General features: G+C 36.9%; 1 protein-coding gene across 1 annotated transcript in view; it reads left to right on the forward strand.

Annotated features, from left to right (window-relative positions):
* Positions 1-12,677, forward strand: part of EIF3H (eukaryotic translation initiation factor 3 subunit H) — an 85,418-nt gene that overhangs the window by 17,016 nt on the left and 55,725 nt on the right. Inside the window, exon 2 of the mRNA XM_061447835.1 lies at positions 3,116-3,272. Within this exon, the coding sequence (XP_061303819.1) occupies positions 3,116-3,272 (157 nt within the window). The remainder of the gene's footprint in view (positions 1-3,115; positions 3,273-12,677) is intronic.

The following is a 12,677-nucleotide window of genomic DNA, read 5'->3' on the forward strand; positions in this document are numbered from 1 at the left end:
TTGGCTGTGTGTGTGGTTTATTCAGTATGAAGTATCGATTTGTGTAGTCAAATGCCATGGTGTTGTCATGTTGTTGTATAGTGACCAGCCCTTCTTGCTGTATCTAGACTAGCAAATAAATGGAAATGACGTTTTTAATGTTTGAAACTGGTTATCTCCAGAGAAATAGTTCTACTTCACAGCTGAAGGTCTCCTTTTTAGTACTGAAACGCAAGCTCCAGTGCACATTTCCCTCGTAGTCATATGGTAGTTTTTTGATAACAGGTTTTTCAATCCATGTTTAAGAGCCTGCTATACTTGCGTGTTATATGTGCTAAATAGAACAAAGAACAAGCAGCCTTCCAGTATCTGATGGGGGCCTATAGGGATGCTGGGGAGGGACTCTTCATTAGAGACTGTAGTGATAGGACAAGGGGTAACGGGTTAAAACTTAAACAGGGGAAGTTTAGATTGGATATAAGGAAGAAATTCTTTCCTGTTAGGGTGGTGAGGCACTGGAATGGGTTGTCCAGGGAGGTTGTGAATGCTCCGTCCCTGGCAGTGTTCAAGACCAGGTTGGACGAGGCCTTGGGTGATACGATTTAGCGTAAGGTGTCCCTGCCCATGGCAGGGGGATTGGAACTAGATGATCTTAAGGTCCTTTCCAACCCTAACGATTCTATGATTCTGTGATTCTATGAAAATGTAAAACAAGAATGGTGTTTCAGTGGATGCATTTCTCAGACTTGTTAATTTATCTTTTTATAAATTATTTTGGTGGCTAATGCATTTTTCAGTTCAGTCATAAACCTCAACTTCAGCAGCTTGCTAATGGGTGTGAAATAGAGAGTTCCTGACCTTCTCTGCTACCTTTCTCAGACTCCGTTAGAAACAAAGCTTGCAGGTAGGCCCAAATACGGGTCTGTACCTCCCTGAATAACAACTGTGGTGGTCTTCAGGCTGGAGATTGAAAACTGCAGACTTGTGTAATAACTTCTTTGTACATTGGGGTATTTGATTAGCATTTAAGAGTTTTGAAGTCCTGGTTTTATCTCCCTGAAAAATCACTAATACTTTATGACGGCCGATGCTCATTTCATTTGCATCTGCCTTCTGTGAGCAGTTATCATCAGAAATGCTTCAATAAAATTGATGCCATGTCACGAATCTCCTAGAGTGGAATTAGAGGCAAACAGGATTCACGGTAACAAGGACAGTCAGTGTGCATGGAAAACTCAAGAGCAGATGAGGAGAAAAATACAGGAGAAGGTAAGGCTTACACAAATGTAAAGAGGTGAGAATAGTTATATAGTAGGCTGAGAGTATGCTGTGCTGTAATCTTTACAGTTATGGATTCCTTAACTGTGCAAGACAGAGCCCATGGCAAATATATGATAAACCTTAATTTTATACTAAATTCAGGTTGAATATTATTTATGTTCTGGCTATATGGTGGAAGACATCCCTCTTCTACATCCAGGTGATCTCAAACTGGTGTTTGCTCTATAGTCTTCAGCACTGTTAAATTTTACTTCACTGTCTGATCTTAATTTCCTTACTATATTCCCATGAAATGAGATTTATATCACCAAAGTGTATCTTAGTCTCTCTGCTCTGTAAATTTGCTTTAATAAATTGGATAAAAAAGTACAGCTTCAAGAGTCTTGAGGGACAGATGTGAATGTGTATTGGGGTGAAATGGCGTTACCCATCCGAGATTGAGGAGCCCTCAATGCAATTGTATTTAGATGCAAGGGAAAGCTTAAGTGAGTGATGCTGTGAATAAACAAGAAATCAAGTGGGTTTTAGTTCTGTTTGATACTTACATCCAGCTTTGTTGGGGAAAGGTATTTCTTTTCCATTCTCTGACACTTGTCATCTTCCAGCAGGTGGAAGGTCTTGGTTTTCCCATTTTAGCCCAAGAAGACAATGTATTTGTAAAGAATTTATTTTCTAGTCACCTTTTCTTCCTTTTAACCTACATAGTGGTGCTTTAATTCACTGACGGTGTTTTTAAAATTGTGACATAAAGTTCTGTGAAACAACCAATGGGAAAGCTAAGGCCAAATATGTGTTCCTGATGTGTGAATATGAACTTAATGTTATTTTCCTGCCTCTCTCCCCTGTAGAATGTTTAATAAATGCGAGCGTTTGTACAAAATCTGTTCTCAGGGTGGTTGAGCTGTAATCTATTAGGCTAGTCTGTTTGCCAATAGACATTAAAGTAGTATTGCTTTAATGACAATGTAGTCATCAGATGATTTCTGATGCTTGCTGGCTGGCTGAAGTATTAGTGAAATAAAACCTTCTTAAGCTGGACAAGGTGTAAGTTCTTTCAAGTCTGTGTTTGTGGTTAGTGTCTTAGCTTGTTCTGGTTCTTATTGTTAAGCATAAAATGTTATTTAAGTATAAAGTGTTTCTAGCAAATGACTGACTATTTTTAAGGGGTTTTGTTCATACTATTCCAGTTTACAGTATCACCTCATTAGAATTATTCATTGTAGAGTCCAGATTTAGGGAATGAAGTTAGAATTACTTTATTAAAAATATAATGAGTAATTTGTGCTTCTTTTACCATTATTCTGAAGTATCCTATGACACAGTTTACAAAATATAAACTGTCACCTGAAGTAAAACTGCAATGAGATGTAATTTTCAAGGTTGATGCAACTGAAACTTGGTGTATTTTGTACCCTTTAAAAACTTCCTACCAGTTTCAACGTAGTTACTTTTAAAGTGTTTTGTTAGTTTCTTGTGCAGTGTTTCCCTCAGGAGGGAGCTTACTGCCCCTGCAAAATAGCTTTTAACAGTTACAGCAACAAGGTAAAGTAAAAGAGATCAATATCTTATTTTACAAGGGTGTTTCAGCAAATTGGTTTGGAACTGTTTTGACCTGTTTTGATGTTTTGGAACATTTTGACCATTCATGTAGTTGTCTCTTTTTTAATTCTCCTGTAATATTAGAATTGCTACATGTTCTTCAACTTGCATTAAAATTGGTGGTGTTTAAGCCAGTAGCTGTCTTGGTTTGCAGCTGTAATTTATGCAGCACTTAAACAAATTCCAAATTCCGGATACGTAGTTTGAGGACAAAAAAAACCATTGCATGTTATGATTTACTTGTTTTGTGTTCTAGGTTGTGTTAAAGATCATTAAACATTACCAAGAAGAAGGCCAGGGGAATGAAGTAGTCCAAGGAGTACTGCTGGGTCTTGTGGTGGATGACAGACTTGAAATCACAAATTGCTTCCCTTTCCCTCAGCATACAGAAGATGATGCAGACTTTGATGAAGGTAATGGCTACAGTGTTGAAAAACTTTAAAAGAATATAAAATCCATATGTGCAAAAAATGATTTATTTTTTTCCACAGTGGCTAAGAACCTTGTATATGATCAGAGAGTGTTTTTGTTTGACTTGAGGCACCAGTGGGTTGCTTGCTATGCCATACTGAGTATCCAGCTGAAAGCTTGTCTGTATAAGGAAAGTTGTACAGATAAATACTGTATTATGTGGACACACTTAACTTTGGATTAAGACTGTCCACGCAGGAAGTTGCATTAGTCTCCAGTCTGTAATTCATACAGACTTTAAAGCTTTTTATGAAAATGGCTTTGTGTGTATGTGTCTGTATGCATACATACACCTATGTACATTGTCAGGTATATAGATTGCCTCTCTGTGGATTTATTTGTGTTAAGTACTCATTGAAAGCCTGGAGAGCAGAGCTTTGTCAATTTAATAGGCTCTGGTTAACTTGAGATCTGGGTGATCTTTTCTCCGAGGAAGCTAGAAGTAGCATCAGTGGTTTCTGTCTTGGTGTTTCCTTGCTGATCCTAGTGATATTTTGTTAGTGCCATTAAGTCAATATAATTGGCTTGAAACAGAATGATATAAAATTTATAAAGAAAGACTTTCAGTTCTAATCTTTGTAATGTAGATGTGTGTTAATGATGCTAGTAGAAGTGCTTCTTTGTTAGGGCTTGAAGAGAGTTTAACTTCAAGAGTAACTAAAGAGACAATATAGTCAAAATAGTTGTGGTTGGAAGCTTGGTTCTATCTAATTTTGGTAATTCAGTTTGAGCAAGATTACTTAATCTTTAAATATAAACTGCCTTTTCTTGCTTATAATGAGATTAGATGTTGTTCAGTTAATATCTTATTACAAAAGAATCTTCGGCCCTGCCTTTTAAAAGAGAGATTATTTTAAGAATTCTTTGCAACTCGGTAAGGTTTCTGAGCTGTTTATTTCTTCTGTTGTGGGATTATACAATTTGCTATATGGAAAAAAAAAGGCAAAACACAAGGGAATCTGAATTGTCTTAACGTTAATATGGTGCTTGAGTCAGAGCTATATTTTATTAAAGCCTAAAATATGTCTTAAAGATTCATTCTTTTCTGGAGCTCTTCAAAGGGTTGGAATAATGTGAATTTTTAATTATAGCCCATGCTTCAGTTCTTCCTGTAAAAAATGGCTGAATTATTTCCATGTAGCTGATAAGCAAGCAGGGAGTGAAATAAGTTTTAGTTTCAGAGGTGGATTCATCTCACCGTATGGGAATTACCATGCTGAAGCTGTAAGTCTGTGATCTGGTATGCAGGGTTCAGCTGTTCCTGCTTGGGAAGAAACTTTATTCTGGGAAAGAGGCCTTTGTTACTGCTCTTTGTTTTTCCCTTTTTAGCAAGTAGGCGATAATCTTATTGTTAATAATGTGCAAAAGGCAATGCTTGTGGAGATTCTCTCACCTGGATGGTATGCTAGAGGCATGCATCAGTGTCACTATGCTAGTTTCACTTCTGCTCTGGCTAGGGTTTGCTCTTCTTTCTGTGCCTTCATCTTCCCCAGAGGTGTTCTTTCTGTATTTTTCTCAGTGAAATACAGTTAAACAGGCTGAACCATTCGGAAAATACACCAAATCTTCATTCTGCTTTTTCTTTACTTAGGGCCTATTCAGCCCTTTGACCAATGTAATAGAGGCTAGGGAAGATGAAAACTCAAATAAAATGGCTCTTGAGGTTGCCAGCTTGAGCATTAGATACCTTTTTAGGCTGTATATGGAGTTGTTTTCTGTCTTGCCAATGTGAAAAACAATGTTTTATAAATGCTTCTTGTTTGTTTTCCCTGGAGCCATGTTTCCCTGTGCAAGCATCCTGCCAGATTTTCAAAAGCTTCTTTTTTTCTTCTAGATACAGGTATTCCAGTTGAGAAATCTTTTGTTACATGCCAGAACTTTCAAATTCAGGATGTTAAAAACCAAACCAAGCAAGGCATCTCCCTCCCTGCAAGACTTATATGTTATATCAGTATCGTAACTGGCTTTATAGATTTGCACAAATTCAGACCTAGAGATGTGGAAAGAAAGTATAAGGGTGTGACACTTCAGTGCCTCTGTCACCCAGAATGTTGCTTAATGTTGTTGTCATTGGTCAGAAGAACATTGTATTGGCATTTCTTCCTTAGTGTATTCCCCCTCTGCCTTGTCAAAAATTCTGGAATACGAACGATCCTGTTGAGATTCCAAGTTTTTGGGCCTGCAGAAAGCATTTTGCAGCAGGCTTTGGGCATACCTGATATTATGTTAATGCAGGGACTGTTGCATTGGCTGAGGGGCCACACTACACCAGCTGCCCTTCTCCTGAAGGGAGGAAACGGCGAGCGACTGTGGTATGGTTGTCTATTGGCAAACTCCTAATCTGCTGCACTGAGAACTGGATGGATAGACCCCAAAAAAGCATTTCTTCCATATCATTTTGCAAGAACTCTAGGAACAGGTCACCCAAAAATATTTGTTTGCCTTGTGGTCTCGAGGTGATCATTGTTAAGAGAATTGAGCTTACGTTCTGGAGAGTGTTATTTGAGCAAGCAAACTGTTGAATAATTGGCAAGATGCATTTAAGCTAATGCTTTCCTTTTTCAAACTGAGCAAATCTAATATAAACCACATTTTTGAGAGTGCTGAGAAAATATCCTTAATTTGAACTTGAACTAGGTATGCATGACATTTAAGAATCAGTTTGATAAACATGCATTTCTAACTTGTTAGCAGCAAACATTTCTTCTGATATGCTTAGGTATGCTTCTGTTAGGATCCCATTTTGTCTCACTGCTAATGCCTGAGGTAATATTAATTTTGACTACTTGCTGGAACAGAATTGCTTCAAAAATTACATTTTTGATTGCCCCCCCCCCCCCAAAAAAAAATACCCAGACTTGTTCTTTTAACTCAGGAACATTTTTTAGTGTACTTTGAATTGGACTATATCTAGATACTGCAAAAAACATGAAATATTTTTTTTAGCTTCAAGTAATTCTCATTACAAATCTGGGAGGATTGTCTACCATTTATGTGAATCCACAGGTGTTTTTCATCTTACAAAGTTTCTCCTGCAGTGTTGTCTTCTTATGATCCTTTTTACAAAGTGTCATTGTTTGGTAAGCTTTTGCTGTCAGGGAAGTCTTAAAACACTTTGGCCTGTTGCAGCATGAGATTTTTGGAGAGGGTGAGAAGGTTCAACCCAGCTTTCTGTGTTAGAAATCTGTAGGTGAAATTTGGTTGATGATGTGTGAGCTAATGGAGGAAAATCACAGAACAGGGGTATGTTGTTGAGTCTTCAGTAAAAGATGCTTCAGCACAAATGTTTTGGGTCTTCACTCTGGGCTTTTGTCAGGCATGTGTTTTTCAGATAACTGTGTTTCCTTATTACTAGTGCACTTAAATCTTCATAGGTATCAAATTTATTTCTCAAAACACAGGTATTTAATTTTAAGGACATACTTTGTTATCTACAGATACAGTCCCTATTCCCACGCACCTCCCTCCCATCCTCCAGCTGATGGATTCAGCTCTTGTTTACGGAAAGTTGAGTTTCTGCTGTAAGGATTTTTGGCTTAGGCATTTCTGTGAAATGATGCAGTACCCCAGTTCTGGTGGTAGTTTTCTGAGAATTGCTTTCACTTCAGGATTCTTGTAAGCTTTTTCTGAGCATAGTTTTGCTTTCTTTCAGTTGAGGTTTACATAAAAGGTGTAATGCATGAGGTCTCTTTTCTGTCTAAGAAATAAAATGTATTATTCTTGACTGTAAATTTTGTATCTAAGTGACAGGTGAAGTTCAATCCTTTGCACTTTGTTGTTTCTATCTTCAGTGCTGTTCACTGAGTAGCTCTTCTCCCTGCTTAATGGAAATTTATATTCCTTTCATGGAAAGCAACTGTTAAAAATGGAATATACATCTTGTAATTCATTATAGATCTTGAGACATTATTTTGATAAAGTATTTCAAAACAGATTTTATATCAAGCTAATATGTTTTAGAACCTTACTTAGAAAGCTGAGATAATAAATTAAGTGCTGCGGTAATTATGCCAATAGAAACTTTGAGATGGCTGTGTAATTATACATCAGAATAAGTTCTAGAAGGTTGTAACTTTTTCTTCTTTTATAACTATGCAGAGTTTTCATTATATTCACTCTGAAATGCTACGGATGAAAAGATGAGTCCACTTTCTACATACCTCCCCCAGCCCCCAACATGATTTTTACCTTCTTACCTGAGAAGGTTAATTTTTCAGTTTTCAGGTTAGAAGTATCTAGATGATTAAAGACTCCAGTATCTGCATTTTTCTGTGCTGTAGGCTGTGTTTAGTTGTATCGTCAGTCTAGCATCTAGAAGTAACATAATGCAACATTTCCACAAAACCACCATTTTCTTTACCCTCAAATGCAGTTGCATATGGAAAAACATGTCATAGCTCTTATATAGTACTTTTACATGGGTTTCATTGGCAAGGGGTAGTAACAGCTATGTTATACTGCTGAGCCTTGCCTCCGGTGTTGTCAGTACAGTGACTTGCGATATATGGCCCTTGCAAAAGCAGAAGGCTTCAGGTAGCTAAAAGGAACATGCTTAGAAAAGTTAATTTAAGGTAGAGCAATGAACTGAATGTGTCCTTTTGATCTGCTGCTTGTTGCAGTGAGAACTCAGCAGGTGTTGGCTGTGTTGAAGCCTCTTCTGTTTTATTGGAGGCCTTGTTCTTGGATATGTTTCTTGAAGCTGGTGGTTTGCACCGGTTTGGCATTATAGGGACTTAGGACCTCAGTCACATGAGTTCTTATGTTCCCAGCATACTGTGTCTCGGTGCAGAGGTGTTGTGGTGTTTACAGGACTGTTTTGGCTTTTAAAAACATCTTCAGAAAACAGACTTCAGTCTTGTAGACCCACATTTTTGCTTTAATAGTTAATAGTGTAGCTCCACAAACAGCCTTGTGAGTACAACCAGAGAGGTAGTTTGAAACCCCTGTATGGTCAAACCAGGATCTCTGAGACAATGCGCAGGCTGATTTCTTTTGCTAGCGTTGCTGTAGAAGTGCTGATGTCATTAGATCACAGCCCCCTATTTCTGTTGATTCATGTCCTTTCTGTAAAGGCTTCTATCAAGGCTAAATTCTGCCAGTTTTTCTTGGGAAAACAACTTTCAGTTATTCCCATTTTAAATCTGCTAGTGTAACTCAAAGCTTTATCATTGTAGGCAGGTCTTTTATTTCTCTCATACTGTTTCAGGACAGAACTTGAGCATGCTGTAACGGTTCTGAATAGGCAGATGCAATTTCAGCTGACAAATTCCTTGCTGTTTTCTTTTGTTCAGGTTTATTCTCTTTAGGTATCACAGTTGGCTAAAATAGAGGTGGTCATGTGTATTGCCTACTATTGTAGGAAAATGGAATGTTTATGATTTGCAGAAATCCAGTTATATGAAATCAAAGTTTTATTTCACTAGGACTGGAACAGATGATCCAAAAGCACCTAAATCACAGCCTTGGTTCTGGCTTGAGTTATAGTCCGTTTATCAGAATTCTTCACCTGTATTTTTCCTACGTTCCTGTAATAACTTAGGAAAAAAACATACTACATAAATGTTGACTTACCAGTTGCAAAGTGCTGGCAAAAGCCCATCAGGTTTGTGTGTGCATTTATGTGTTTCACTTTGTGCTATATGTAAAAAGGACATTGAATTCCAAGTTGCCTTTTTTTTTTAATTTATCATTTGTGTGTAAGGAATTAATGAAGTAGTCTGTAGACTTGGTGAGGATTAATTTGTGTGAGGAATTCAGGTGGTTGTGGCAGAAGGTGGGTGGTCATTTGTTAGACACGGAATTGTCTCATCTAGTCTTCCATGTTTTGGGTTTGTTTTTTTTTAATGTGAGCGGCCAGAACTGGTACTGGAAAATACTGATTGGCAGAGAGTTTGCTTATGTGTGCTTAATTGTCGTGTTATAAAATGTATCATATAACCAAGGTTCTTTAATAAAGCTACTAATCACACCTTTGTGCTTTACCTGTCACTAGTGCGAGTTCTTGATTTGTTTCCTAAAGGGAAGCTAATATCGACACTGTTTGCATAATTGTAATGGTTCAGTGGAGTAGCAGGCATGCAGCATGGTCATGTTTTGTTAAGTTTTCATATTGTGCTGACTTATCTCTACTGGGTTTGTCTTTATTGGGCAAAAAAGAATAAATTCAGATAAAAGGCTAATTTTCAGGGCACAATCTAAAGTGCCCTGTATGTACAGATACTTGGACATGTCTGTGTCACAAACAGCAGTATACTCCAAAGTATGCTTTTTGTGATAAAGCTCTAGGAAAAAGTGTTTTTAATTATCTTGAATATGACAGAGAAAGGTGAAGAGTACGTGTGTGCATCCTCATCTCCATTTTAAAGCTCTTAACTCAGCCTGTGGACTGGTAGCAGGCAGTCTGGAAGGAGCCCCCGTTAGAGGGCACTCGTACCCAGCATACCAGCTCCGGCTGGCTGCTGTTGAGCCAGGGGACCTGGGGCTTGCAGGCAGGAGAGGGATAAAAATTATTTTCATCTGATAAGGTTCATATAATCTTTTATACAAGTGAATTCCGAAAATGTTACAAAGTGCATTGAATTAAATACAGCTCTACTGACTCAGTAGTTTTTTGTTTCTTAAATCAGCCTAAATGTGCTGCATGTTCTAAGGAACCATATAGATAGCTAGAATTGGACTCAAACTTTTGTGTATGTACCTAAAAGCAGAACAGGAGCTTTCTTGTTTTGCAAGTTCTGTCTTTCGTGTCCCAGTTCTACCACCTGTAACTAAGGAAGAGGAGATAGCACTTGTGGTGGAACTTCTTGAGGTTATTTAAGAGGGGTTATACTACTGAACTGTGCAGACTTTCCGAAGATGTATATAAACTATTCCTTTTCTGACAGTATTGCACGAAATGCCTGAAATGCTGTGTTTATTGCATTTCTGGATTTTCAAGTTAATTTTTTACTATAGAGGCAACGCTTTAAAATGATGGGTAAATCCCATCATTCAACATCTAATTTTGAATAAGAAAAAGAGAAATAATTTTGCTCTTTAAAGCACCAGGCATATTGATGTTTTATTTAAATTCAATTCCATTAAAATTTTGTTGAAAAGGGGTTTGTGTTATTGGCTTTTAAGTGCAAAACTTTACTATGTGGTGTTTTTTATTTTTTTTTAAAGGAAAATATATTTTTATATTTAAAGGAAAATGGCATTTTTACTTGAGTAATTTTAAACATAAAAATCTTATGGTTGCCTTGATTCTGATAAATCCAGGCATAGTTTGTTTGATTATTATATTTTTTTAATAATCCACAATTGCAATGGATATTATTGCCGTATCTAATAACTTCCATGCTGAAGTTTACTGAAAATTATGCTTAAGAATACTTGTTTAGTAATTCTAAAAATGAAGTTAGACGAGCATCTATTTTCAGTGGTAGGTAGTTTGCTGTATGTAACTGTCTTCTATCGGCATTGGAATGAGCTGGAACATTGTATCCAGCTCAGTTTTGCATTTAACTGTTTCACTATTTGCAAGTTTTGCCGTTGAAGCTGGGAGATTTTCACTTCAGAGTTCGTGTTCTACCTTAGTTGTATTCTTTATTTATAATCATGATATACGATCATTTAGTTTGCTACATGAGTATTTCATATAGTTTTGTAACACTTGCAGGAACTCATTAATTTTTATGTAATCAGCAATATGAAAGCCCAATTTATTTTACCTGCAATTTGGGTAAAATATTACAAATGAGCTATTCTGAATTTGTTTTTTTTTTTTTTTTGCTAATATAATGAGTTCAACTTTGACTGAAGACAAAAGTGTATAGAGAGGAAAACCAATTAAATAATAAAGTATGTTCAGATGTTTAATATTTGTTCTTTGATTTCATGCATCAGTCTGAATTTTATGCCTATATTACAGTTTGTGATTTGAAAACCTTAAGCCTTATGCTTACTGTTTCTTAGGGGAGAGAAAATGTTCAGGTCATGTACCCCAAGTAGTCAAAAGTTTTAAAAATAATTGTTAATGAGTTACAAAAAATCTGAAGGTTATTTGTTTTTTACAGATTCATTTAATGTTTAATTTGCTCCATTTCGGGAATATGCAAGAACCCTGACATATGAAAATATTTTGTATTCCCCCACACTTTAAATCACACAGATGCAAATGACCGTGTGTTTTTATTTTATCATCAACTTGTGGAAATATCATGGTAAACACTGTCTAATGTGCTAGTTCCTGTTAAAAGCAGAGACTCCCAAGTAATTCTTTTAGCTGTTCTACTACAGATTAGTTTATGAGACGGTATTGCTGTGAGCATATGGCAAAGATGAAACCTGCTGGCTTCCTCCCTCCCCTCCCCAGATGTAATGTGTCTTTAACTTAGCATTTCAGTTTTACTGTACTGCAGTTCAGGAAAGAAGTCAGGGTATAACTGTTTGTATATTAAGGAAACAAAGTTTTTTCAGGCAATTACTATTACATTTAATAGATATCATGGTAGATCCTGTATCCATCTTACCCAACCGAGATAGGTGTTGCCTTGGGTGCCTAAAAGTTAGAAAAGTAGTAGCTTTACACTGCTTTGGAGGAAATAAACCTTCATCAAGAAGGAAGCTCAGACCACGTAAAGATGGTTCTGTCAGCTCTGCTAAGTTTTCATCTCTGGTTATGGTTCTTCAGTGTCAGACAACATGCTACAAGAGTAGACATTTCCATTGGGCTGCCTGGGTCGCTCTCACAGTGCTTTTTGCATGTCTTGTTTTGACCTGTTTTCTTAAGAGACTGATTGCTTGTGGTTCCTCTGTTCCCCCAAAGCTTTAGCCAGTTATTTTGCCTCTGCACTTGTTTGCTCTTTTGGTAAGACTTCTCCCAGTGTGACTGGATCAAGAGGAAGAGAATCTTCTTTAAACACCTTCTTACTACCTCTTTTCATTCCCCGTCTTTTGCTTTTTGCTAATGCAAGTATGTAGCCATTTCCTTCCCTGAAGGATGCTGCAATAAACTTGAGGGAGCTGTAGAAAAGCATGGCAAAATGAGGAAATCCTACATGCTGGTATTTTTTTCTGAGAGCCAAAATGAAGGAAATGCCTATAGTCCTATTGAACAAGTCAAATCCATACATCTGGGTGAAAACTTATATAAACTGGTTGAAATAAGTAATAGTAGTAAACGTAGAAAAATATTTTTGGTTCTTGTTTCTTGCTCCATAATGTTATGTTCTCCACTGCATAATCTGGAAAAATTATGGACCAGTGTTCTCTTCTGGAAGAAAATGCTACATACTAGAGGTATAGAACACAATAAACCTAAGCAACTTTTGCGTTTATAGCATTTATTTTCTTGATTGAAAGAC

This window comes from Pezoporus flaviventris, unplaced genomic scaffold (assembly GCF_033815535.1).
Source record: "Pezoporus flaviventris isolate CSIRO_AGI_PZ_B2104156 unplaced genomic scaffold, CSIRO_AGI_Pfla_v1 ptg000007l, whole genome shotgun sequence".
In the NCBI taxonomy this organism is placed as follows: domain Eukaryota; kingdom Metazoa; phylum Chordata; class Aves; order Psittaciformes; family Psittacidae; genus Pezoporus; species Pezoporus flaviventris.